The sequence below is a fragment of the Heptranchias perlo genome, chromosome 8 (assembly GCF_035084215.1).
Source record: "Heptranchias perlo isolate sHepPer1 chromosome 8, sHepPer1.hap1, whole genome shotgun sequence".
NCBI lineage: Eukaryota > Metazoa > Chordata > Chondrichthyes > Hexanchiformes > Hexanchidae > Heptranchias > Heptranchias perlo.
This window is the reverse complement of record NC_090332.1, coordinates 7,836,635-7,862,337: the sequence shown is the minus strand read 5'-3', so window position 1 is coordinate 7,862,337 and position 25,703 is coordinate 7,836,635. Positions and strand designations below refer to the sequence as shown.

The 25,703-nt window shown below is 41.4% G+C and overlaps 1 protein-coding gene across 4 annotated transcripts in view; it reads left to right on the top strand.

The window, feature by feature from the left end:
- Positions 1-16,507: 16,507 nt before the first annotated feature.
- wdr27 (WD repeat domain 27) overlaps positions 16,508-25,703 on the top strand; it is a 327,145-nt gene continuing 317,949 nt past the window's right edge. For all 4 annotated transcript variants that reach the window (XR_010963597.1, XM_067988592.1, XM_067988591.1 and 1 more), the window contains exons 1-4: positions 16,508-16,573; positions 18,224-18,416; positions 20,798-20,939; positions 25,203-25,327. Coding sequence is in view for 3 of the 4 variants with exons in the window: in XM_067988592.1 (XP_067844693.1) it covers positions 18,225-18,416; positions 20,798-20,939; positions 25,203-25,327 (459 nt within the window). In the remaining variant the exon portion in view is untranslated. The remainder of the gene's footprint in view (positions 16,574-18,223; positions 18,417-20,797; positions 20,940-25,202; positions 25,328-25,703) is intronic.

The window sequence follows — 25,703 nt, the reverse complement described above, 5'->3', positions numbered from 1 at the left end:
CCTCTCGTCTTACTGCTCATTGTCCCTTTGCCTGTTCTTCCTTTTTGTGAAATGCCTTGAGACATTTTGCTACTTTCGCAGCACGTCGAAAGTGCGAGTTGCAAGTAGGCGGACTGTTGTTAGTGCTGTTGCCTCATTTGTTGATAAATCTTAGATCAGAACACCATGACATCTAAACAAATTAATGGAATGATTGACTTTTTGACTTTATGGGAGGGGATTACCTTTGGGTGTTCTGCCTGCTCCATTTTCCTGGGTAAGGGTACTATAGCAGGCTCCTCGGGAATGGGGGGGGGGTGGAATTCCTGTCAGTGCAAAGTGTGGAGAATCCCAGTGATGCTGCTACAGGGTGCTGCAGCATCAGAAGAGCCAGGAGTGCCGTTAAAGGGGCAGAAATGCCCCAAAGATCCAATCAGATGTCCCACTGGAGCCGTTGGCCAAGATTGGGGTCAGTGTTGCAGGTGGAATGGAGGGGAGAAATCTGCTGTGGTCCAGGGCCCTGCCCATCATCCCCCCCCCCCCCTCACCCCCATATACATATTGCAGTAGGAACAGTCGGGGGCTGTCCCTCCAATATATAGCTTTGAGGTGCCATGGTATGCATCTAAGCACAGAAAGGTTGAACCTTATGGCTTCAATGTTACTCAGTTCGTTCTGAACTTTGTAATTGATGGGGAGGAGGAAATCTTGAACTTGTCATAGTGGTAGCACTCTCGCCTCTGGGTCAGAGGGTCATGGGTTCAGAGATTTGAGAGGAGAGAGGGCTTTTGCCATGTAAGTGGAAACTTCTTTCTCCCAGTAGCAGCACTTTGGCCTTTGTCGGTTTTACAACTAGTCCGGCAATGACTTGTTTTCAAATCGCTCCATGGCCTCGCCCCCTCCCTATCTCTGAAACTTCCTCCAGTCCTACAACCCACTGAGATCTCTGTGCTCCTCTAATTCTGGCCTCTTGCGCATCCCCGATTTTTATCGCTCCACCATTGGCGGCCGTGACTTCAGCTGCCTGGGCCCTAAACTCTGGAATTCCCTCCCTAATCCTCTCTGCCTCTCTCCTTTAAGACGTGCCTTATAACCTACCTCTTTAACTAAGCTTTTGGTCGCCAGTCCTAATATCCCCTTATGTGGCTCGGTGTCAAATTATGTCTGATAACGCTTCTGTGAAGCACTTTGGGACATTATATAAATGCAAGTTGTTGTTGTGCTCTCGCCTCTGAGTCAGAATGTCATGGGTTCAAGCCCAACTCCAGGACTTGAATGTTATATTGGAAAATTGTAGGCGCTCTACCTGTGATTTCCCGATACACACAGGTGGTGGGGAGGGCTGCGAAGATCGACCCTATTGTCTCTACCGTTGAATGTTTTTGAATTGCTTCCTTTATAACAGACTCCAGGGCTTTCCTCCTAAATATGTCAAGCTAATGGACTTATATTTCCTGTGATCCTATTTGTTTTAAATTGGAACAGCATCACTATTTTCTAGTCATCCTGTGTTGTTCCAGTATTTAATGAGCCGTGAAAAATTTTCCACCGCAGCTTTCCACTATTTATTCCCTCATTTCCTCAAGTATTTCTGGATGTATTCCATCTGCTCTTGTTACTGCATGAATGTTCAAGTACTCCATCTTTTTAAAGCACCATTTCATTACTAATCTGTTTTCTCTATGAACTTGGGTGCATTGCTTTATCCATCCAAATACCTGGAGGAACACATCACACTTTTCTTCTTTAACCTAAAACTATTGTGGAAATTTCCTTTTGTTTTTATACCATAATTAAGTTTCTCTACTCCCAATGCTTTGGCTCTCTTACCTGTTGAGGGTACCTCGTATTCTATAATACTTCATACAGGAAGATTATTCAATGGTGGAGGTATGGTGAAAATGATTTCATAGAATCTTACAGCACAGAAGGAGGCCATTTGGCCCATTGTGCCTGTGCCAGTTCTTTGAAAGAGCTGTCCAATATCGTCCCACACCCCAGCTTTCTCCCCATAACCCTACAAATTAGTCCTCTTCAAGTACGTGTCCAATTGCCTTTTGAAAGTTCCTATGGAATCTGATTTCCATGCACATTATCAAAAGAGGGTATCCTTGGAAGAGTTGGCCTTGCGTGAAAAGGAGGAAGGATGTGAATTTTGTTCAATGAGCAAAGTATGACAGTCATAATTTGATACGCTGCTGCTCTTCGGATATGTTTGGCTTATGAGGCATTCTTCTGCATCTCATGTTCTTCTTCACGTTGCTTGTCAACGAGATCTGAAGCAGAGCAGTATACTGGGCTTGTTCATTCTAGTATGGAGGAAAGCCGTGTGTTTGGTGAGCAGTATGCCCAGCCTCTCACTTTTCCTGAGACCCAGAAGATCACCATTTGGCGCAGTGCTTCTTACACTGAAGATATATTACAATTGCAACACAGCTGTATATGAAAATGTCAGAGATTTAATATATGGCGTTAGTCTATCTAGGGGAAGCCACAAAAGCATTAAGAACCTGAATGGATCAGATATGGGTTTCTGCTCCGAAAAAAAATAAAAGAATGTTTGAGTTTGTCTTTCTGTAACTGTCCGTCAGGTTGTGAACTGTTGTTGAATTCTTGTCTCCCCCCCGTGAGTGTCATTACACACTGAAATTTAAAATCATTGATTGGCAGTACCTTAAAACAGAAAGTAAAGATAGGAAGAAGTGGCACCCAAAATTAATCACTGACATGATGTCCGTACAGTCCATTCCTGTAATGGTGGTATACCACAATGGTGATACTATGGCAGCCACAGGTGCAAGAAATGGCTATCTATGTGAAAATTAAGTTTGTGAAGGAACAGTCCAATGTGCTGCATTGTCTATCCTCATGACATGTTGGTCACCATGAAAGGAAATGGAAGGGCAGAACCATATGAGAGGGAAATGGCACATGAATATGTGCTTTCTGACAAATTAATGATTGCAGCCTTGGCATTGAATGAGGTGTATGTGAAATTTTTGCATATTAGTTAGGCAGAGGTTTCCCACTTTGATGGAATCCTGGCACATCTCCAGCAGGGCGGGAGTTCCACCCGTCCCAAGAGCCTGCCCCTGACCTTGGCTGATTTTCCAGAGCCAGGATTATTTAAATAATTTGGGCAGGCTTCCGGTGGAGAACCCATCTTGTGTGGACGGGATTGGAAAATGGCTGTTGCACATGACAGAGACCTCTGGGGCTGGCCAAAAAAGTTTGCAGTTTAAAATTTTTTTTAAAATGCCTTAACTAATGTAATGGACCAATTCCGTCTGCCGGAGCTATGATGGGGAGCCTGTGTAATTCCAGGAAAACATCCTGCCCCAGGTTTCTCGAGCGTAGCAGTCTACCACATGCTCATCCTGCTGTTGCTGTTAAGTCTCTGTGGGTTTGTCAACTAATGGAAAGAAAGACTTACATTTATGTAGCGCCTGTCGCGACCTCAGGGTGTCCCAAAGCACTTCACAGCCAATGTAGTACTTTTTAAGTGTATGTTCCATGTCCTGATGCTGCTGCTCTTCTGATTGAAAGTTGGTCATGTTGGCTTTCTTGTACGCAATGGTCAATCTCATACTCTTGAGACCGATACACACACTGCCAACTATGTTTGATGTATTAAAGGATATGGTCAGCCTCACTGTTTATGCTTCTGATATTAACACCGAGAGGCATAGGGGATGGAGACATCAGAACAGATTTTGCAATGTCCAGGTGGAATTGTGTTGGTAGCAAGGAAGGCTGGCCTTGTCTAATTTTGTTAGGTTCCCTGTGCATGGAAAATGGGTGCATGGAGCCCGGCCAGCAGCGCAGTTAGCTGGGAGTGGGAAATTACACAACACAGCTGGTCTTATAATGCTTTTAACGTCCTGCCAGTTGGTATGTGGGGGTTGCTTCGGTTTGGCAGCAAAAGCCACTCTCCTGTCAACGCTGATGTTATAACTGCTTACATAGAAGTTGGCAAGAGACTGAATGGAGTCTCCCAGGTCCTTAAGTCTCAGAAACACAGAGAAAGGAAGAATTTTCATTTATATAGTGCCTTCGATGTTCTCGGGACATCCCAAATCCAACCAAGGGATCATTTTTGAAGTGCAGTCACTTGCTGTGTGAGCAAGTATTTTAAGCACAGCCAAGTCCCACAAACAGCAAATGAATGACCGGATGATCTGTTTTTGATGGTCTTGGTTGAGGGGGGAATGTTGGTCAGGACACTGGGAGAATACCCTGCTCTTCTTTGAAAAGTGCTATGGGATCTTTTAAATGTGCTTGAGCAGTTAGAAGGGATTTCGGTTTAACATCCCATCTAAATGATGGCACCTCTGACAATGCAGCACTCCCTCAGTATTGCACTGGAATATCAGCCTAGGGTTATGTGCTCAAGTCTATAGCTGCACTTGATCCCATGACCTTCTGATACGAAGATGAGAATGCTACTAATGGAGTCATGCTGACACTTAAGAAGGAAAAGGGTACATGGTTATCAGGAGTAGTGTAAAGTAAGTGTATCCACTTTTGCATTCATTATTCTGCTATTCTGAGTTTGTTTCTTTTAATAATAGGAACTTTATCCAGGAGGAGTTCTTTTAAACTTTCTGCCTGCGAGGTTATTTGACTTCCTTCCTTCACAATGTCCAAGTGTGTTTGGAATCATCGCGGTATTATGGTTGCCACTAAACTGAAGGTTTATAAGGCTGTTGTCATTACCAATCTTCTATATGGATGCAAAACATGGACACTCTATAGAAGGCATACACAACGGCTGGAAAGGTTTCACTAAAGACACCTTCGCACCTTACTCTGTATTGGGTGGCAAGAGAAGATCACCAACAATAAAATGCTGGAACATGCTGACAGCAATAACATTGAGGCTCCGATAATCGATGCTCAGCTTTGTTAGTTGGATATGTTCGGATGGACGACGTATGGATGCCGAAGCGGGAGAACCGGTGGCTGGCAGAAGAAAACAGGGTGGAAAGAAAGGCGCCACGAGGATACAGTGAAGATTCACTTGAAGCAGAGAGACATCGTTGTTGACTCTTAGAAACCCCTGGCCTCCGAGAGATGGCAACGACATGCTGGAGTGAGAGAAGGAGTGAAGGGTTTTGAGCTACAACATCGTGCCAGTGTGGAGTCGAGGCATGAGAGATGGAAGAATCGGCAACGTCAGATGAGCAATAGGAGAACCCCACCCCAGGAATGTGAGGCTTGTATACAGTGTCTGTCATTTATCGGCCCGCATAGTCATCAAAGCACCCATCTATCACGGAATTATGTTCCCTTCATTGTTGGCACCGTCATCCTCGAGTACAAGGAATACACTACTACAGTGTCTTTTTACCGTTGGGTGTGAACACACCTGAAATAAATGGGATGAAAGTCTACTCTCTCTGCTGACCGAAGTGACTTAAGCGAGATATGTTTGGACAGGCTAATCCCAATTCCTACTAGGCAAGGATCCATAACACAAAACTAGCCACAAATTGGCACCAGTTTGGAAGTGTTCATCAGATGGGCCAAAATTGTGGTTTTGGTCAACCAGGTATCTGACACAAGTAGAAACCCATTACCATGTTAAAGCATCTATAAAAAAAGCAATTGAAATCTCCACACAGTTAGCTTCCATTGGCCCAATACAGAATGCACACTGACTCCCAATACATTCCACTTATTTTAGTCCAGAAAGCTTAGCCTTAGCCAAATCTTAGGGAACCCTAAATGTGCACAGGAGTAATGCTAGAATTTAAACTAGCTAAAACTAGGCAGTTTACCAGCCCAGAGCACTGGTAATCTTGCCTTTCTAGGACCATCATATCCGTTAGAGCATTGATCGATGCGTTCATGCTGAGCCACGTCTGGGCCTGAAAACGGGCCCAGACTCATTTCTAGATGTCTAAGGACAGGTTGGGGCAGATTAAAGAGACCCTAAATCAGCATTTGATTTTCACTTTATCTAACCTAGGTTTGCTTGATGCAAACTCTGTGCCCAAAGGGAAAAAGTGTCCTAGTCCCAGTGTTATTATCACTTACTTTGATAAGCACAAATTTATATTAAATTCAAACTGATCTGAAGAGGGCTCCCTTGTATAGTTTTTGAGAACAGTTATAATGAAGACTGACAGGAAGCAATGGACGTTGGGAAAAGGTTAAAACACAATCCAGAACAAATGCTTTGGCAATCAAATGTAAGAAGGACTACTGGTGCTGGGATTTAACTTTTCTGGCTGCTTGACCTAAATCTATTATACACTGATCCATGAAATCCTGTGGAAATGTCACTTCTTTCTTATTTAAATTTAATTAAAGATTCAAAGTTGAATAACTTATGAAAATATGAAAAAGGCACGATGCCTGCATTTAATATTTTTTCTTAAAAACTCAGATTCCAAATAAAACATCGAAACTTTACAGATCTTGAGCTAGATAATAATAATAATAATCTTTGCATTTTATATAGTGACTTATCACACTGACACATTTCAAAGTGCTTCTTAGAAAGAAAGACTTGCATTTATTTGGCACCTTTCACATCCTCAGGATGCCCAATTTAAGTACTTTTGGAGTGTAGTCACCTTTATAAGCAAACGCGGCAGCCAATTTGGACACCACAAGGTCCAAAAAACAGCAAGTGAGATAGTCAATTAATTTGTTTTTGGGTGGTTTTTGCTGAGGGACAAATGTTGGCCACAGGGCAGTTAAGAGTCAACCATGTTGATGTAGGACTGTAGTCACTTATAGACCAGACCTGGTAAGGATGGCAGGTTTCCTTCCCTAATGGACATTAGTGAAGCAGTTGGGTTTTTATGACAATCCAACAGCTTCATGGTCACTTTTACTGATACCAGCTTTTTTAAAGACTGAACTCAAATTCTCAAACTACCATGGAGGGATTTGAACTCATGTTCTCTGGATTACTGGTCCAGTAACAGAACCATAATCCCCTGCGTTCCTGGTATGAATTCATTTTTAATGGTTTTCATTAAATGTGACAGAGGTTACAGTTTGAACATCTGGCTGATGAATTTACTACATTATCATCATACTCCTGCAAGAGTGAAATACAAGATATCCATTATTTATTTTTATTCATTCATGGGATGTGGGCGTCGCTGGCGAGGCCGGCATTTATTGCCCATCCCTAATTGCCCATGAGAAGGTGGTGGTGAGCCGCCTTCTTGAACCGCTGAAGTCCGTGTGGTGAAGGTTCTCCCACAGTGCTGTTAGGAAGGGAGTTCCAGGATTTTGACCCAGCGACGATGAAGGAACGGCGATATATTTCCATGTCGGGGTGGTGTGTGACTTGGAGGGGAACATGCAGGTGGTGTTGTTCCCATGTCCCTTATATCACTAGAGGTTTAACACAGCACACATCTGACATTCTCAAGTATGGTTCTTTAGCCTTGATAGGCTGGTGCATTAACATGCTCTCCCCTGAAGGTATCTCACCGTTATTTATGTGTCTTCCACATTATTTTGTGGTGTGAAATTGTGCCTCTTTCTGAGGAAAGGCCAAGAAATTTAATCGAGTAGAAACCAGACTTAAAGTCCCATGATCTCTGCTCAGCCCAGAGACATTAGGGCTCTCGTAACCTAAGCTATGCTTTGTAGTTGTATTGTCCCTCTCCTGCACATGGATATATTATTACGTTAAATCTGTGTTATCAATTAATTGTCCTACCAAAGATTTGTTGAAAATTTCCTAAGTAGTATTTTAGAGATTAGTTGACTATGCTATTTTTCTTGTCTAATATATTTTTTCCCTAAACAGCAAAAGAGCAACCTCATACATCTCTTCATCTGTAGATATGATGCATAAACCAGATTGTGTGCATTCTGGCTCCCCTTTAGATGTCTCATAATAATGAATTTTGGACAGACTCCATAGCAAGTACAGGATGAATTCCAAAACAACACAATGTTATACTTACACAGGCACAAAATGTTCCTGCATGCTTTCTTTGTTTTTCTTTGAAGGCTGTTCTGAAAGAATGCTACAGAATAGCATCTACCAGGATCAGAGCCTCTCATCAGTCCTTGTTATAAACCAATGTTGTCCTATACATTAGCCACTAGCCACATGTGGCTAATTGGGAATCCAGATGTGGCGAATTGCATTTCTGATTAATAAATAATGAGTAATTAACATCGTCATTGGGCGTGTGATTTCAATACTGATATTCACACGGTGTATGCATGTGTACTTTAACCTTTTTGTGCGTTTGTTGGTAAAACGGTAAGACGGAAGGCAGAGTGCATGAGTGTTTTTGATCGTTGAGTACTTTACTTCCTTGGTTAATGGATAGTGGTAGATGTTTGGTAAGCAAATATACACATGTGAAATACATTTGCTGTATTGTGAGAGTGTATGTAAGGCTTTTTCTACTAAAATTAGTGCATGTGGCTAAAATGGTGTTGGCATAGCCACACCTGTAATTAGTTAGCAATTTCTATTTGACAACCCTGTTGTAAATACTGCAGGTGGATCCTCGCTTTGTGAGGAGACAGACCCCAGACCCAGATGATCTGGAAACAATATTCACTTTGGTTTGACAGACCACAGTGACTTACTCAGATGCTGCGATCAACAGCACAGAACATCCACTAGCATGATGACATAGTGAACAAGCGAAATATCCTACTGTCTTTTCAAGCCCACTGTCATTGCTCCTAATTCTATTTTCTTCCCATTATGCTAATTCTCATCTTTGAGCACTCTTTTTTTTGACTGGAACGGCAGATCTCAGACTTGTCCGTGGGTGGTTGCTGGGGAGCACCCATGAGGAGTTGACAGGAGATGCACTTGTGATAGGAAATAACAGATAATGCTAATTTTATTCTCCTTCCCAAAGTGAAATGCTCCAACAAGTCGCCCAAGAACCGACCAAAACTTTTCAAGCCGTGGAAGCTGGATTAAAGAGACAGGCAGCTCTGGGAAATGCAACCATCCAGATGAGAATCTGGCTACCACAGTGGTTGCTATCCAATCAAGTTGTCTGTAACACACTTTACAGTCAAATATCTCAATATAGCAAAATTCAGTCTTCAGTAAAAAAGCAAGCATGACATTTTGGAAAATGCAGGCAATGTAATACAAATAATCAGGGGAGTTTGTGCTTTGAATTTTGTTAATTGAACAATTCTTATTATGGCATGAAGTTCTAGTTACTGTAAAGTTTTACATAAAGTTAAGTTCTGTTTGCTAAATGGCTTTGTTTAGGAACATAGGAACAGATGTAGATCATTCAGCTCCTCGAGCAAGTTCAACCATTCTATCAGATCGTGCCTGTCATAGTTATACACAATATAATTTCCTGCATTAGAACTTTGCAAAAGCTGATTGTGGTGTGGAACATTTGTGCCACACAAGTGCCAGGCAATGACCGTCTCCAGTGTTATAAATTGGATAACCAGGTGGTGAAGGATAGAATACTAGTGCCTAGTCTTCAATTGCTTCCAAGCCTTTATTCACAGAGCTCCACATTACACCCACACCACACCCTCGATCAGCTCTCTTATAAATGGATACAAGAGAGTCCTCAATTGATATGCACAACCTGAATACAGTTAACACTAATTGATATAAATCACATGGATACAATTAACATCCAACAAGAGAGAGCCTAACCACCTCCCCATGGCATTACCATCGACATCGTCGAATTCCGCACTATCAAAATCCCGGGGGGTCACCATTGACCAGAAACATAATTGGTCCAATCACGTAAATGTTGTGGCTACAAGAGCAGGTCAGAGGCTGGGTATTCTGTGACGAGTGTCTTACTTCCCGACTCTCCAAAGCCTCTGCACCACCTACAAGGCACAAGTCAGGTGTGTGATGGAATACTCTTGCCATGCCTGGATGGGCGCAGCTGCAACAACACAAAAGAGGCTCGACACCATCCAGGACAAAGCAGTCCGGTTGATCACCATCCCATCCATCACCTTAAACATCCACTCCCTCCACCACCGGTGTACCGTGGCTGCAGTGTGTTCTATCTACAGGATGCACTTCAGCAAGTCACCAAGGCTTCTTCGGCAGCACCTCCCCAAACCCATGACCTCCACTACCTTGAAGGACAAGGGCAGCAGGTACATGGGAACGAATACCATCACCTCCAAGGCACACACCTTCCTGACTTGGACATATATCGCCGTTCCTTCATTGTCGTTGGGTCAAAATTCTGGAACTCCCTACCTAACAGTGGGATTATGTTCACCATATAGACTGCAGCGGTTCACCACCTTTCCCAGGGCAACTAGGGATGGACAGTAAATGCTGGCCTTGCCAGCAACGCCCACATCCTGAGAATGAATATTAAAAAAAGATATCGACATTGCCATGCATGTAGTGTGTTTAATCCCTTTGTTTCAGTCCATGTTTTGTGTATACATTCAGTGCTACAGAGATGGGAGACCTTTGAAACACACACACACACCCATTTATATATAGATGTTGCTTTATAAATGTTAGATGTGTAATTTTATGACTGTGCTGCCAAATTTAATAATTGACTTCTGTGTTTATTCCAACCTCAGTTTGAACAGATTTAAATGAGGATATTAAATATTATATTGTCTGCCAAACTTGGAGATAGAATAACTATTACTCAGTGTTGATATTTAAAAAAAATTTAATCTTACTGCACCCTTTCAAATTTGGAAACTTTTTAAATGCAGAAATACGCCGTTGACTGCTGAAGTGTGCAATTATTATTAACTGTTTCCATTGATGCCCAATATTAATATTGCTTACACAACTGATTTCAAAAGGCAATAAGTAACACATTTTTATCCAATATTTAACTAATAATGTACTATTAATATTCTTTTGAAAAGTAAATACATCTTTGTCTCAATTACTCTCTGAATATAGTCAGAAACAATTACTGGTGATTGCATACTTCAGCAGAGAAAGGCACAGTTCCTAATGTTGATTTAAGCTGAACTTGTATTTTCTGCCAGTTTTCAGGTGTCGTGTTCCTTTTGACATCATCCTCTGAAACTAAATTAAAGATGTAAGGCTTCCTGAATAAGTGTTGAAAATTGTTGACATCTGGTTTCTTAATAATGCTCCAGCCATCCATGCATCTTCTACATGCTACAATATATTTTGAATCATACTAAGGAATTATATAAAAGTATATGGTACTGTGAAAACATTTGAGGTACACATTTCCTATAATTAGTAACATATTAACTAGACAATATTGTAATATTAATGCAATCTTTTTTGGAAACTTGTTTAATCTGAAATTATGCAGAGATGAACTAGGATTTCCAGATACAATATCATTGGGGCAGATGTTGACTTTGTGCGATTGTGTAAAACGGGTGATGGCGTGTTGGCAGCCCCTTTGACAACCTAGAATTTGCGGTCAAAATAGCAATGTGGCTAATGGTGCTCACCGCTTTTATGCACAAATCGCACAGCAACTTCAGGTGAGGGCAGATGTGCAGTTAAGCGCAAAAATCTGGAAGTTGCTGTCTGAGATGCGCCGCTCTGCTTTTAGCTTCACGAAAATGGCATCTCGCTGTCTGACTCACCATTGAAATGCATTGAAAGGCATGAAGTTCCTGTACTTGCGATGTAGATACAAACTAAACTCGCCACAGAAAGTTAGGGCTTGTCTATTTCAGTCTAAATACCCTTTTTAACGGCGTGATAAGTGTTAATTACTGCCAAACAACCTCTCTGGCACTGAAAATTAAATTAATTTTTTTAAAAGATTTTCTTTCTGGCTTTTTCTTTCTCTCTTAATCCTATCTTTCATTCCCTTTCTTTATTTCTCGTTCTGAACCTGATTTGACATTGAATTCACTGTTCTAACTTACACTTCCTTGTTCAGACTCTGCACTATTCATTTAACAATCCTTCAATCTGATTGGTTAAGGAGGTACACAGTTTCTTGCCCTGTTCGCTCAGATCCCATATGCCCTGTAGAGGGCACCATGCCACTTCCAGCAACTTGTGGTGCAAAATCTCATGGAGATTAAACGGGCAACAGCAAGACTCACTAACGGCGGGCGCCGTTCATTGACCAGCTACAACAAATTCTGACAAAATCTACCCATTGTGTTTCTAGATCTTGCAGTTTCTTACATATATAATAAAAACAAAAAATGCCGAAATGTCAATTTCCGCAACATTGAAGTTAACGGAAATAAAAATTGGGGGAGATGTAAAACGAGCTTCCGATTCCCTTGAATATAGAAGATGGTGGGGTGATCTAATTAAAGTATTTAAGATGATTAGAGGATTTGATAGGGTAGACAGAGAGAAACTATTTCCTTTGGTGAGAGAATCCAGAACAAGGGGGCATAACCTTAAAATTAGAGCAAGGCCGCTCAGGGATGATGTCAGAAAGCACTTCTTCACACAAAGGGTGGTGGAAATCTGGAACTCTCCCACAAAAAGCTGTTGAGGCTGGGTGAGTTGAAAATTTCAAAACTGAGATTGATAGATTTTTGTTTGCAAGGATATTAAGGGTTACGGAACCAAGGCGGGTAGATGGAGTTAAGGTACAGATCAGCCATGATCTAATTGAATAGCGGAACTGGCTGGAGGGGCTAAATGGCCTACTCCTGCTCCTATGTTCCGATGCTATCACCCGTTTTACACTATTGCATAAAGTCAAAATCTACACCATTGTGATTCTAGATCTCGCAGATCCTTACATATATAATAAAAACAAAAAATGCTGAAAATACACAGCAAGTTAGTCAGCACCTGTAAAGAGAAAAGACCAAATATGATGTTTCAAGTGTGTAGTTTAACAGACCACGCATTATTGTTTTTTTTTACAGATGCTGACTGTTTTTCATTTATTTGTGAGATATGGGTGATGCCTGTAAGACCGGCATTTATTGCCCATCCCTAGTTGCTGGGAGAAAGTGCTAGTGGCCATCTCCTTTAACCATAATGACTATCTTTTATGATTTTATTTCTATCCAGGTTCTCCATGATCTTATCTTTAATAAGAGTTTCAATAATTTTACCCACAATGGACATCAAACTCACTGGTCTGGGTTACTTTTGCTACCTTTTTTAAAAATAGGAGCAACATCTGCCTTTCTCCTGTCCCCAGGCACATCTCCAGTATTCACTGATTTCTGGAAGATTTTGCCAAAGTTCCTGAAATTTTCTCCCTCATTTCCTTAAGGATCCTCGAATGCATCTTATGTGGCTCCTGAGATTTATTTACCTTAGGTTTTCACAGCTGTTTGGTAATCATGCTGATAGTAGTGTGAATAAGTGTTACAACTTATTTCTGCAACACCCTCTAGTTCCCTTTGCAGATCAAATAAGTTGTCTCTCTCATCCTTGGTAAAAAATGTCGCAAAAAATTGATTTAGTACTTCTGCTACCTATGTAGCATCAATTTTCATGACCTCACCCGATCCCACTTTCAGTGGCCCCATTCCACACCTTGCTTTTCATTTTCTCTTAATATAACTTAAAACTTTATTATTATCCTTCAGTTCTCTTGCCATATTCAATTCATTTTGATGCCCTTTTTACACTCCAGGCATACCTTTTGCTAAAGAATCCGTCTTAATTCTGTACCATTTTCCTTAATGGCCTTAAATGCTTTTATTGTATTCTTTATGAGTTGCTTGGTAGTCCCAGTGACAGGAGTGCTGCTCTTGCAACTGCTGTGTGCTGGATGGTGGCGAGCTTCTTGAGTGTTGTTGCGGCTGCACCCATCCAGGCAAGTGGTGAGTATTCCATCACACCCCTGACGAGCCTTATCAACGGTGGAGTGGTGTTGAGGGATCAGGAGGTGAGCCACTCGTCGCAGCTTCTGCCCTGCTCTTGGAGCCACAGTGTCGATATAAATGGTCTAGTTAAACTTCTGGGTCCATTTAAGCATCTGGCGTGTATTTCCAGCATTTTCTGCTTTTATTTCAGATTTCCAGCATTTGCGATTTTTCCATTATATTTTTACTACTTGTTTACACATAATTTTTGTAGTTTCTGCTTGGTGGATAATACTTTTGTGAGACTGAAATCCAGTTTGTCCTATTCCTGACATTGTAAATATTTTATGCAGGTGTCAAAGGAATTCTTTCACGCTGACAGTACTTGGAATATTGATGACTGCTGAAAACCTGGCATGGAATCTATAGGAAATTCTCAGAAGAGTTGCAGTGTTTTTTAAATCACATAGAATGAAAAATGAGTTGGTGACTAATTGTGTTCTTGGCAGCTTGAACAGATTCATGGTAATCTCAAAGTGTTCCTTTTATTTGGCATGATGTACATTACCATTCTAGAAGCTAAAGTAGGTTTGCTTTGTTTTGCATCAACTAATATTCCCTCCCTCACTCCCTTACGCACACACAAACCGATGAACATGCACAGTGTCTGATAGAAGTTACTGTTTCCAAATACATACTTTTCCATTTAAGGAAATCAATTTCATATTACTGGAAAAAAAAGGTTTATTTAAGCATGCCTGCATTTATTAGAGAAAGATTTTGTGCCTTATTTTTGCATTCTTGGTCATTTTTTCTGGCCAATTAGTGTCAGCCTTGACTCTGGTAGCACTTTTGCCTGAGTCAGAAGTTCATGGGTTGAAACCCAACTCCAGGCCCTGAGTACATAATCTTGCCTGACTGTTGGAGTTGCAGTCTTTCGGACGAGACGTTAAACCAAGGTTCAGTCTGCCATCTAAGGTGTATGTAAAAGATCCCATGGCACTATATTGAAGAAGAGCAGGGCAGTTCTCCCAGTGTCCTGGCCAAAATGAATCCCTCAACCCAACATCACAAAAACAGCTTTATTTGTTATTTATCTCATTGCTGCTTATGAGACCCTGCTGTGTGCATACTGGCTGCCACGTTGTCCTACATTACAACTTCAAAAGTAATTAATTTGCTGTGAAGTGTTTTGGGACTTCCTGAAGGGCGTGAAAGCAAGTTCTTTCAATTATTTCCAAGCAGAAGATGGTACATCGGGCTGTTAAATTTGTTCTGGGAATTTTAATGGCACAACACATTGCCCAATATGGGTTTAACACATATGCTTACCAGTAATAGACTAAAAACACCAATTTAGTCAGTTACTGGGGATGGGTCCAGGAAGGAAAGGCTTGCAATAGTCCCTCCATTTCTGCCTTAAAATGTATTTATATAACGATATGTTACTGCATATAAAATATCTTTGACCTTTGTGCCCAGTTGACATCATTTCAGCTTTCCACTTGCCACCTAAATCGCTACAAAGGTGTAGGTAAATGGGCATTATCTAAGTATATCGGCATTGACTATAATGGAGGACGGTCCTTCAGAATGGCTTGGGGTACAAATGTCTGGGATTCCCATGACCCAGAGAAAAATCTATGGATTGGGTCCTGCTGCATGAACCAATGGAGGGTTTTTATGGTTCAGGGAGTTTCTTCCTCTCAGTTCTGGGGAAGTGTTCATATCTCAAAGGTCAACTGACTCATATAGAAACATAGAAAATAGGAGCAGGAGTAGGCCATTCGGCCCTTCGGGCCTGCTCCACCATTCAATATGATCATGGCTGATCCTCGATCTCAATACCATATTCCTGCTCTCTCCCCATACCCCATAATGCCTTTTGTGTCTAGAAATCTATTTAGCTCCTTCTTAAATATATTCAGTGACTTGGCCTCCACAGCCTTCTGTGGTAGAGAATTCCACAGGTTCACCACCCTCTGAGTGAAGAAATTTCTCCTCATCTCAGTCCTAAATGTCCTACCCGGGATCCTGAGACTGTGACCCCTTGTTCTGGACCCTCCCCAGCCAGGGGAAACATCCTCCCTGCATCCAGTCTGTCTAGTCCTGTCAGAATTTTATAGGTTTCAATGAGATCCCCTCTCATTCTTCCAAACTCGAGTGAATACAGGCCGAGTCGACTCAACCTCTCCTCATATGACAGTCCTGCCATCCCAGGGATCAGTCTGGTGAACCTTCGCTGCACTCCCTCTATGGCAAGTATATCCTTTCTTAGGTAAGGAGACCTGTCTGTCCTGCCGAATGTCTCCGGCGTCTTCTGTTTTTACGGGCTTTGCGGGATCGGATCCGCCCACAGGTCGGCTCCAGGGAGGCCACAAAATTAAAATAAAAGCATAAATACAAATGAAAAATAAAGGGATTTAACCTGGTAAGTGATTTAAGGGAATACAGAGTCAAGAATAAGCAAGAACCATTGGCCGGTCAAAGCTCATCTCTCTATTTCCCTCCATTGTGACATCTCATTGCATTTTGGAAACCCCAAGTTTTTTTCCCCCCCAAGGTTTTTTTTCGGCTCTTTCACCATGTTTGGTTTGATTATTCCAAATGACCAACGTTCAGACAGATTATCATCAACATACAATTTGTTAAAAACGTTCCATCTTTGCATCTTGTCTGTAGAACACTTGCTGGAAAATGTCCTGCCCGATGCAACGATCAGCTTCCAGCGTCCGTCCGATTCCCAGCGATTACTATTTTGAGTTTGTTATCGTCCGCTTTTTTTGGGTGCCTTTTGTACCCTGGGACGTCCCGTAGCGTGGTGCCGCTGCCATGGGAGACGGGGAGATGCCGAGAGTCTGAGCGAACAGCCGCCGTTATCACTAAAGTACGAACCTTACTTGTCTTTCGGAAATGATAAATATTATCGGTGTAACGGTGACAAGAAGCAGGAGCGAAGCCCCGAGGCTGCTCTGCGCTCGGTCCGTCCGTTACCGGTTTACACGGGCGGCGCGCGAGCTCCGCACCAACCGCCACCGCGCGTGGACTGACAACCGGCGGCGCACGCGCCGCACTCGGCAACCCAGGACCGCGATATTGGTAACTTGTAATGGGGCTCCCTCTGCAATACTGTAACGGGGCTTGCACTGCAAAAACTGCAACGTGTAACGGGACTCCCTCTGCAATACTGTAACAGGGGGCTTGCAATGCAATACTGTAACGCGGGCTCGCAACGCAATGCTGTAACAGCAGCTCTCTGCAATACTGTAAAGGGGCTTGCACTGCAATACTGCAACGTGTAACGGGACTCCCTCTGCAATACTGTAACAGGGGGCTTGCAGTGCAATACTGTCACAGGAGCTCTCTGCAATACTGTAATGGGGCTCCCTCTGCAATACTGTAACAGGGACTCCCTCTGCAATATTGTAACAGGGGGCTTCCTCTGCAATATTGGAACCTGTAATAAATCGCTTGCTCTGCATTACTGTAACCAGAAGCACTGGGTTCTCTATTATTTTAATTTACTCTGTAACTTTCATGTATTCTCTCTCTTTCATAAATTTAGTCTGCACCTTTAAAAATTCCTTCTGTTTCATTGTTTTATATTTTAATTTTCAAGAATATTTTAAGAGAACTGCAGTGAAGATAGGGAATACAATGGTGAATTAAGAAAACAAAAGAAAGGGGTTGGGGTTTTCTGCATGTGCACTCACCACCCTGTGTCTTTCCTGTTCATTAAAATGATAAAGGAAAAATCGTAGGCTGCTGAGCGCATTAGTGGAAACACCTGTCCATTTTATCCTACCCTGCCAAAGAGATAGATTCCAGTACATAGCTACCGTGATCAGACCGGACAACAGTTGATTAGGGTGGTCAGTGGGAGCTGAATTGAGACTTGCCTGGGTGGATATGGTAACTGTAAACCACTTGTTAGCATACAGTGCCCTTTTCCATGCAGTGGTATTGGTTTGGGTCCATGAGTGGTATTCTCAGCACAGTGAGTTCCCAATCTCAGTTGTTCTGTCAGGGGAAGCTTCTGAGCAATGGCTGTGCTTCTCCCTGTAGGTAGGGAGAGAAAATCACCCTGGGTCATTCTGGCTCCAGTTCCTAGTGGCTTATTACAGAGTAGCATTGGCAGAGGTAATTTAATGCATTGAAGTAGTGACGGTGCCCAGTCCCTATTTCTTTGACATTAGTTTGTTTTTTATTCGTTCATGGGATGTGGGCGTTGCTGGCAAGGCCAGCATTTATTGCCCATCCCTAATTGCCCTTGAGAAGGTGGTGGCGAGTCACCTTCTTGAAACGCTGCAGTCCGTGTGGTGAAGGTTCTCTCACAGTGCTGTTCGGTAGGAAGTTCCAGGATTTTGACCCAGCGACGATGAAGGAACAGCGATATATTTCCAAGTCGGGATGGTGTGTGACTTGGAGGGAAACATGCAGGTGGTGTTGTTCCCATGTAAAGACCAGATTCAATAAATATCCATTAGATTATTCTTTTTGTAAGTTTGATAATGTTTCTCATTGTTTCTTTTTTTAGCATGTGGGGAAGTACCACTATCCATCAGATTGAAGAAAATGGTTATTCGAAAGAAGTTATTACAGAGAAGCATTGTGTTCAGTCCAGTACTCCACTGTCACACGTTCAGCTGGCTTGTAGCTGGCAGTATTGTGCCTTCCCTCATGACAAACGAGATGTGTGTGTTTGGAATATCCACGATCCTATTATGCAGGTAATTTTTTTTTGAAGCGAGGTGGATTAGGAATAAAATGGGTCAAGTGTTGCTTTACTTGGTGGACATTGAATTAAAATTGAGATTTTTTATCACTATTAGCATTAATGGTAAAAATAATTGTTCAATTGGGAACACTGCGTTTAAAAGAAAAGTCAGGTTTACACAATAGCACTGGTACAGCTGAGCACCCCCTCCACAATGGCAGTAACAGTGATGTGGGGTGAAGACTGACGTGCCTCTGCATAATCTGAACTCCAGTTCCACTGGCAGTATTTTCTGGTCCCCATTTTCTGGGATTTACCTGTCCCTGCTGCTTTATAGTAATGCAAAATTCCACTGCAATGTTTATGTCCATTTTTAAGTACCAATAAAAAATATTTTTTTGAAAAAGAAGAAATGACCAAATTAATGCCAAATTCCAGTTTTTGTGTTGTGTACTAGAATCCACTACAAATTGGATTGAGAGTGTCCAAACTTATTTCACAGCAGGTTTTTCAGGTGCTCCTTACAGCTAGGAATGTGATTAGTTGAAATGAGAAATCCCCACATAGTCAGTAAAGGTTTATTTGGTTTACTTGGTTACTGAGAGGTAGATTTTCAACTTGCTGCCCGGGCGTAAAACTGGTGTTACCGATTGACTATCCGTTATAGAAATTGATTTTAATGGGAATGAAACTTGAGCGGATTCTATAACGGGAGGCCGATTCGCATCGCCAGTTATGTGCCCAGGTGGCAAGTTGAAAATCTGCCCCGTGTTTCTGAGTCACTCTGGGAATATAAATGAAATTATGAGTAGCTTCTGCTTGAAGAAATACACAGGATCACAAGATAGGTTTCGATGAGCAAGTCCATTCGGCTCATCTAAATCCAACCATCCAGAAAGAAACTACAGTCTCCTTTAAAAAGCATCTAAATGTTTCTTGAATGATTCCAGCCCACATGTTAATCACTCTTTGTGTGAAGGAGGACTTCCTGATAGCAATCCTAAATTTGCCTTTTTCTCAACTTGAACCTGTCCTTCCTTGTCCTGCTGAAATGGTTTAGCTTGAAGTAGTGGCCTGGAATTTCCTTGATCCCGTTTACGCCAAAAGTTTTGCCAGTTTTTACGCCGATCTTGCCGACGTGAACTTAGGCCCAGATTTCCTGTGGAGCTCATTTCCCTACGCCAGAATGTAAAAAGTGGCGTCAAACAAGCGCAAATGCAGTGCCGCCAGTGGGGTGACAGCAAGTGGGCTGCTGTCTTGTGCCATGGCGCCTCACTCCCAGCGCCTCTTGCCTCTGCTGTTCCTCTTCCATTATTATGCAGAACAAGGGTGTGCCCATTGGGAAGGCCATTCCAGCTGATTAGTTCTTCTGAATACGTGAGGGAAAGAGTAGGGTCCGAAAAATTTCAGGTGCATTGAGACTGACGGCAATTTGATGAAGTACAGTGCAGGCCTCAGTACGAAAAATTCAAAAACATTGCAAAGAAAATCAGTATCAAACTCCAGAAATCTCAGTAATGCTAATACCAGGTGACTGCGGCTAATGTTTTGGGCGTATGTCTAGGCGGTGCTTTACTGGCATAAATACAGAAAACTTGCGTGAGCTGGTCTTTTGTCTGGGGGTGGAGCTGCAGGGAGTTATGACAGACACATCTCGGAAGCGCCGCAAATGATTGAGGAAATTTAGCGCTTATTGACGTCTCGGTGTAAAACCACCATAAATCATTTACGTGTGAATTTCCTTGCAAAAAAAGGTGCTATGCAGCTCTTACGCTGAAAAAATTCAGGAATCCGTGTTCTTCATTTACCTTTTCTATCCTATTGACTGCCTTAAAATATATCTGAGGCCCCCTTTTAGTCACCTCATTTTGAGGCCGAATAGCTCAAGTTTTATTAATCTTTCTGGATTAACATGCTGCTGGAATGAGTTATTGAAAAAAAATTGCAAATTTCCTATAGCCTTATATACAAGTAAAAGCCAAGTATGCTCATTTATTTGCAAAAGAAGTGGTAATTTGTATCTCCAGCAAAGAACTGAAAGCTGGCGAGGAAGAGTTATGTACATTCATTTATCTTCAATTAAAATATTAAATTGCAATTTGTTTTATTACCATGAAATAATGCATCAAACTTCTTTGTTAGGAAACAAGTTTGTTTGGTCGCCTCAGTTGCAGGGAGTCCAGTTAGAATAGCAACAACTTGCATTTATGTAATGCTTTTAGTACAGTAAATGCCCTAAGGCGATTAATAATTCTGAAATTTTTCATTATAATTAATTATGTTATTTTAAATCAGTAAGCTCTGCCATTAGAATATTCTGAATAAAATGGTTTAAGCCAATATTCTTGCATAAGTGTACAGTTATTGATAGGTCCATTCATCTGCTTTATATAGACCCTGGAATTAAAAGGCCACCATCAATCAATTACTGCATTAGCATTTGGAAACCACTATGAACCGACACTTCTGTGTTCTGCAGCTGAAGATTACATAATTATATGGGATGTGGAAGCATGCCGAATGAGAATACAACAAGGTACACATTTTTCTAATGTATTTTGCAGTGATAAAACAGTTCTGGTTCCTTGACAGATCTTATTTCTACCCTGCGTTATTTTTTTAAAAAACACTGGGTATAATTAACACACCAAGCATGAACAATTATTCTTTGTATACACAGTGAAAAAGATGTGGTAGTTATTTTATAGTGAAATCTAGACATAGAGAAAAGCTATTAATATTTGGAAGATCTGGAATGTGTACAGTTGATGATCTGGATTCTTTTCCCTCAGTCTGGTTCAGCAAACACTGACTCGAACACACCTTCAGAATTAAACAGATCTTTATTTTCCGCGGGGCTTTACTCTAGTGCATCGGCAGTAACTCCTACCGGAGTCCGTCGAGTCCAGCAGAGCAAGGCAAAACTACAGTCAAAGGGTTACATTCTTATACAGTTTTTGCAAGAGCACTAACATAACTGACAATCATCAGGGCCAATCATAAGCAGTATTCTGGTAGTCACGCCCCGGTTACATAGTTCAAAACACTTAAAGGTCAAGGTAATCATTAACCTGTTCCAGCTGCACAATGTCCAGTAAACAACTCAACAAGACAATCATCTCCAAACCACAGAATGTTCCAGTTGCACAATGTCCAGTAAACAACTCAACCAGACCCTTGATCTTATCAGGTCACCTGCACTGTTAGGACATAACATGATACTTTGTAATGAATGAAGCACATTGTTCTATTGTTCTACTCTCAGCATGTTGCAATACAGTGGTCGTGAGCTATTTAGCAAGGGGTAATGTCAGCATTCTTTTAGGGTCCCTAAGCCTAAGGATTCTCACAGTGACCTGAGATCATACTGTTGCCAATTTAAGTAGTGCAGTTGTTAAATTTAAGTTTACACAGCAACAATTATGTATAATAAAAAATCAATGGGACTGATTTTGTCTAGGCACTCTGGGGGTAATTTTGACTTTGTGCGATAGTGTAAAGCGGGTGATAGTGAATCGGCAGCCCATTTTACATCTCCCGATTTTTATTTCCGTTGAAGTCAATGATTCGCTATCACCCATTTTACATTTTCTAACAAAGTCAAAATGACTATGTGTAGCAACATCATGAACAAATGCAGGAAGATTTCCTCTAGTTGGTATTTCTAGTGAAATCACAAATACTTACCTTTTGATCACATTTATGATTTGATTGGAAATACCAACAGAAGAAATCATCCGACATTAAGATGTTACAACATATAGCAACCAGAGAAACAGATCTTTCCAAAAGTCAAGGTGCCAAGAAAGGCAACAATCAAGTTCCCCTTTTACTTTTTTTGTAATTTTATCAAAACATCAATATATGAATATAAATAAGGTACTCACTAATAAATCCAATAGGGAATTCAGGAGAAACTTCTTTATCCAGAGAGTGATTGGAATGTTGAACTTGCTACCACAAGGAGTAGTTGAGACAAATAGCATAGATACATTTAAGGGAAAGCTAGATAAACACAAGAGGGAGAAAGAAATAGAAGGATATGCTGATAGGGTTAGATGAACAGGGGTGGGAGGAGGCTCGTGTGGAGCATGAACACCGGCATAGACCAGTTGGACCAAATGGCCTGTTTCTGTGCTGTGTATTCTATGTAATATGTAATATTCTGGACCTTTCACCCATCTGCTGCCAAGTGAATGGGCAAAGGGCCTTCTCCTGGACCTCTACCAATGCTCTGTTTGAATTGCTTGATAGGAGGCCTTTTTGTACTGTTGTTGTTTCAGGTACCAGATAATGAGGCTTGGGCCTGGGGGTTACTTCCTTTTCTGTACAGACTTCTACTCAGCACCTTCCCACAGAAGCATGGCTGTTTTAGAAACTCAGCAGCCTGCTGGATCTAACTGTAGTGCTGCTGTCCTTTGTCATTCTAGCAGACTTCCTTTATAAAAATTTATTGATAAAGAATTACAAATAACTTCAACACCTAGCCTCTAAATTCCTGTTGACATTTAACAATGTGTTTGCTTAAGGATTGAGAGCTGATGACCTAATTGGGGAAATTGGCTGAGAAAACTGGCTTGGAGAAGTGTACTGAATCCAACAGTGCAAGGGAGCTGAGCTAACATTTGTAAACATAGTCACTGACTCAGGGAGTTTGAGTTTCATCTATGAAGGTTAACTTTCTGTAACTCCTCTAATGAAGAAAAATAAATGATAACATTTTATGGGAACTGTGTTGAAAAAGTTTGCATTTGAGATTTTTAACCTTTGCAGCATTGTGAACTTGCTGTGGTATCGAATGTGGTAGCTCTGCATTGGAGTTTTTGACCTTTGTCAAAACTGCCCAATGTGGGAGCTAACCAAGCGGCAGAAATAAACAAATGAATGTTGAACCTAATCATGATTCTTTGTAAGTAGGAATATTGATGGTGATTCTCACTGCTTAAGCTTTTCTTTCTGGACTTTAAATTGCAGTTTTGAATTGCACTGTGCTCAGGATTATATAGAATTATAATGGAAACATGCTGTTTGACCCAACCAATCCTTGTTGGTATTTATCTTTCACATGAGCATTGGTCCTGATCCCATGTGCCCACCCTTTTTCCATACTCCTTTACTCCCTTTTCTTTCAATGACCTAGCTAAGCTATACTTAAATGCTAACATGTTCCCTGCATCAATCACTAACTCCGGTAGTGTATTTCATAGCCTCACAATCCTCTGTGTTAAAAAGCTTATCCTGCTCTCCTACATTTAATCTTATATCTCATTCTAGATCCCTCAATCACTGGAAATAATCTCTTTATATCTACCCTGTCCCAACGCTTCATAGTTTGAAACACTTCTATCAAATCAACCCATAATCTCCTCTGTTCTAGTGAAAACAGCCCCTATTTTTCAAGTATTTCTTCACATTTGTATTTCCTCATATCAGGCAACATCCTAGTGAATCTGCACTGTACCGTCTCTATTATCTCAACACCTTTCCTACAAAATGTTCCTATAACATCTTTCCTGGAGTACTGTGTACAGTTTTGGTCTTCTTACCTAAGGAAGGATATACTTTCCTTAGAGGGTGTGCAACGAAGGTTCACTAGATTGATTCCTGGGATGAGAGTGTTGTCCTATGAGGAGAGATTGAGTAGAATGGGTTTATATTCTCTGGAGTTTAGAAGAATGAGAGGTGATCTCATTGAAACGTATAAAATTCTTAGAGGGCTTGACAGGGTAGATGCTGAGAGGCTGTTTCCCCTGGCCGGAGAGACTAGAACGAGGGTTCATAGTCTCAAGATAAGGGGTTGACCATTTAGGACCGAGATGAGGAAAAATTTCTTCAGTCAGAGGGTTGTGAATCTTTGCAGTTCTTTACCGCAGAGAGCTGTGGCTGCTCAGCCGTTGAGTTTATTCAAGACTGAGATCGACAGACTTTTGGACACTAAGGGAATCAAGGGATATGGGGATAGGATGGGAAAGTGGAGCTGAGGTAGAAGATCAGCCATGATCTTATTGAATGCGGAGCAGGCTCGAGGGGCCGTACGTCCTACTCCTGCTCCTATTTCCTATGTTCTTTTGTTCTAATATGGAGCCCAAAAGTTTACATAATACTCCAACTGTGGTCTTATGAAGGATTTATATAAATTCACAATTACATCTCAATTTTTATATTCTATACCTGCCATAAAACTCAATATTCCATTCGCTGTTTTTTAATTGGTCTTACCAATCTGAAGTGCTGCTTTTAAGGTCTTACGAACCAGATCGCCCACATCCCTCAGCTTTTTCACATCACCCAGTGTCCCCCTTTCAAAGTATAATTATTATTTTCATTTTTTTTTTAACCAAAATGTATCACCTCAAATTTAATGACATTGAATTCCATCTGCCATCATATTGCCCATTCCAGCATCTTATCAACATCCCCTTGCAGCTTGCTTTGGTCCTCAGAATTATTTATTATGTTTCCTATTTAAGTGCACATCACTTCCTCTGGTCCTATATCCAAATCATTGATTTACACAGTAAGCAGAACCATGTGGGACAGTGCTACCCACTTCCAACCTCTCTGAGAAACAAATTTAACACCTATTTTCTGTTTCCTCCCTTCTATCTAGTTTTTAATCCAATTTGCTAACCTCCCCCTTAATCTTCTCTAATGGTCTCCTGTGTGGCACCTTGTCAAGAACTTTCTGAAATTGTGTTCAGCACGTTGAAAGAAATACTAGTCTTTATGAATACCTTGGCTTAATGTTTGTATATTTTTGTATGGGAGTGGTTGTAACTATTCAACTTGATACTTGCAGGCTTTGTACCTAGAGGAACTGTTGTAGGAACTCTACTGGGAAAGGTGTTATATTTATGTTTCAGTCCAGATGACCAAACACTGGTCACTTGTGCAGACAACAAAATCTATGTGTTGAACTGTAAGGTAAGTTTTAAAAAAAAATAGTCATTATTTACCTTATTTTAGAACTTAGTGATACCGAATTATTGGGGCCGATTTTAATCCCGAATGTTTTTTTTAGAGGGGGTGGGGGTAGAGTGAGCGCAAACCACATTCGCAGGCCTGAGTTTGAGGCCCAAGATATTTTAGCTCCCAGGCCTCACAACATTTTTACACTTTCTTAGGGTTTTTTTTGGGTAGGTCAGGAGGAAGAGAACAGGAAACATTTATCAAAGTGATGAATGTTAGTGCTGGCGAGAAAGGCTTCCTTAATGCTGTCCCATATAAAATAGGGCTCGACCTCAACCTCATAAACTACCTCCTGTTGCACTAATGTGGCATTTGAATTTCCAAAACCAGC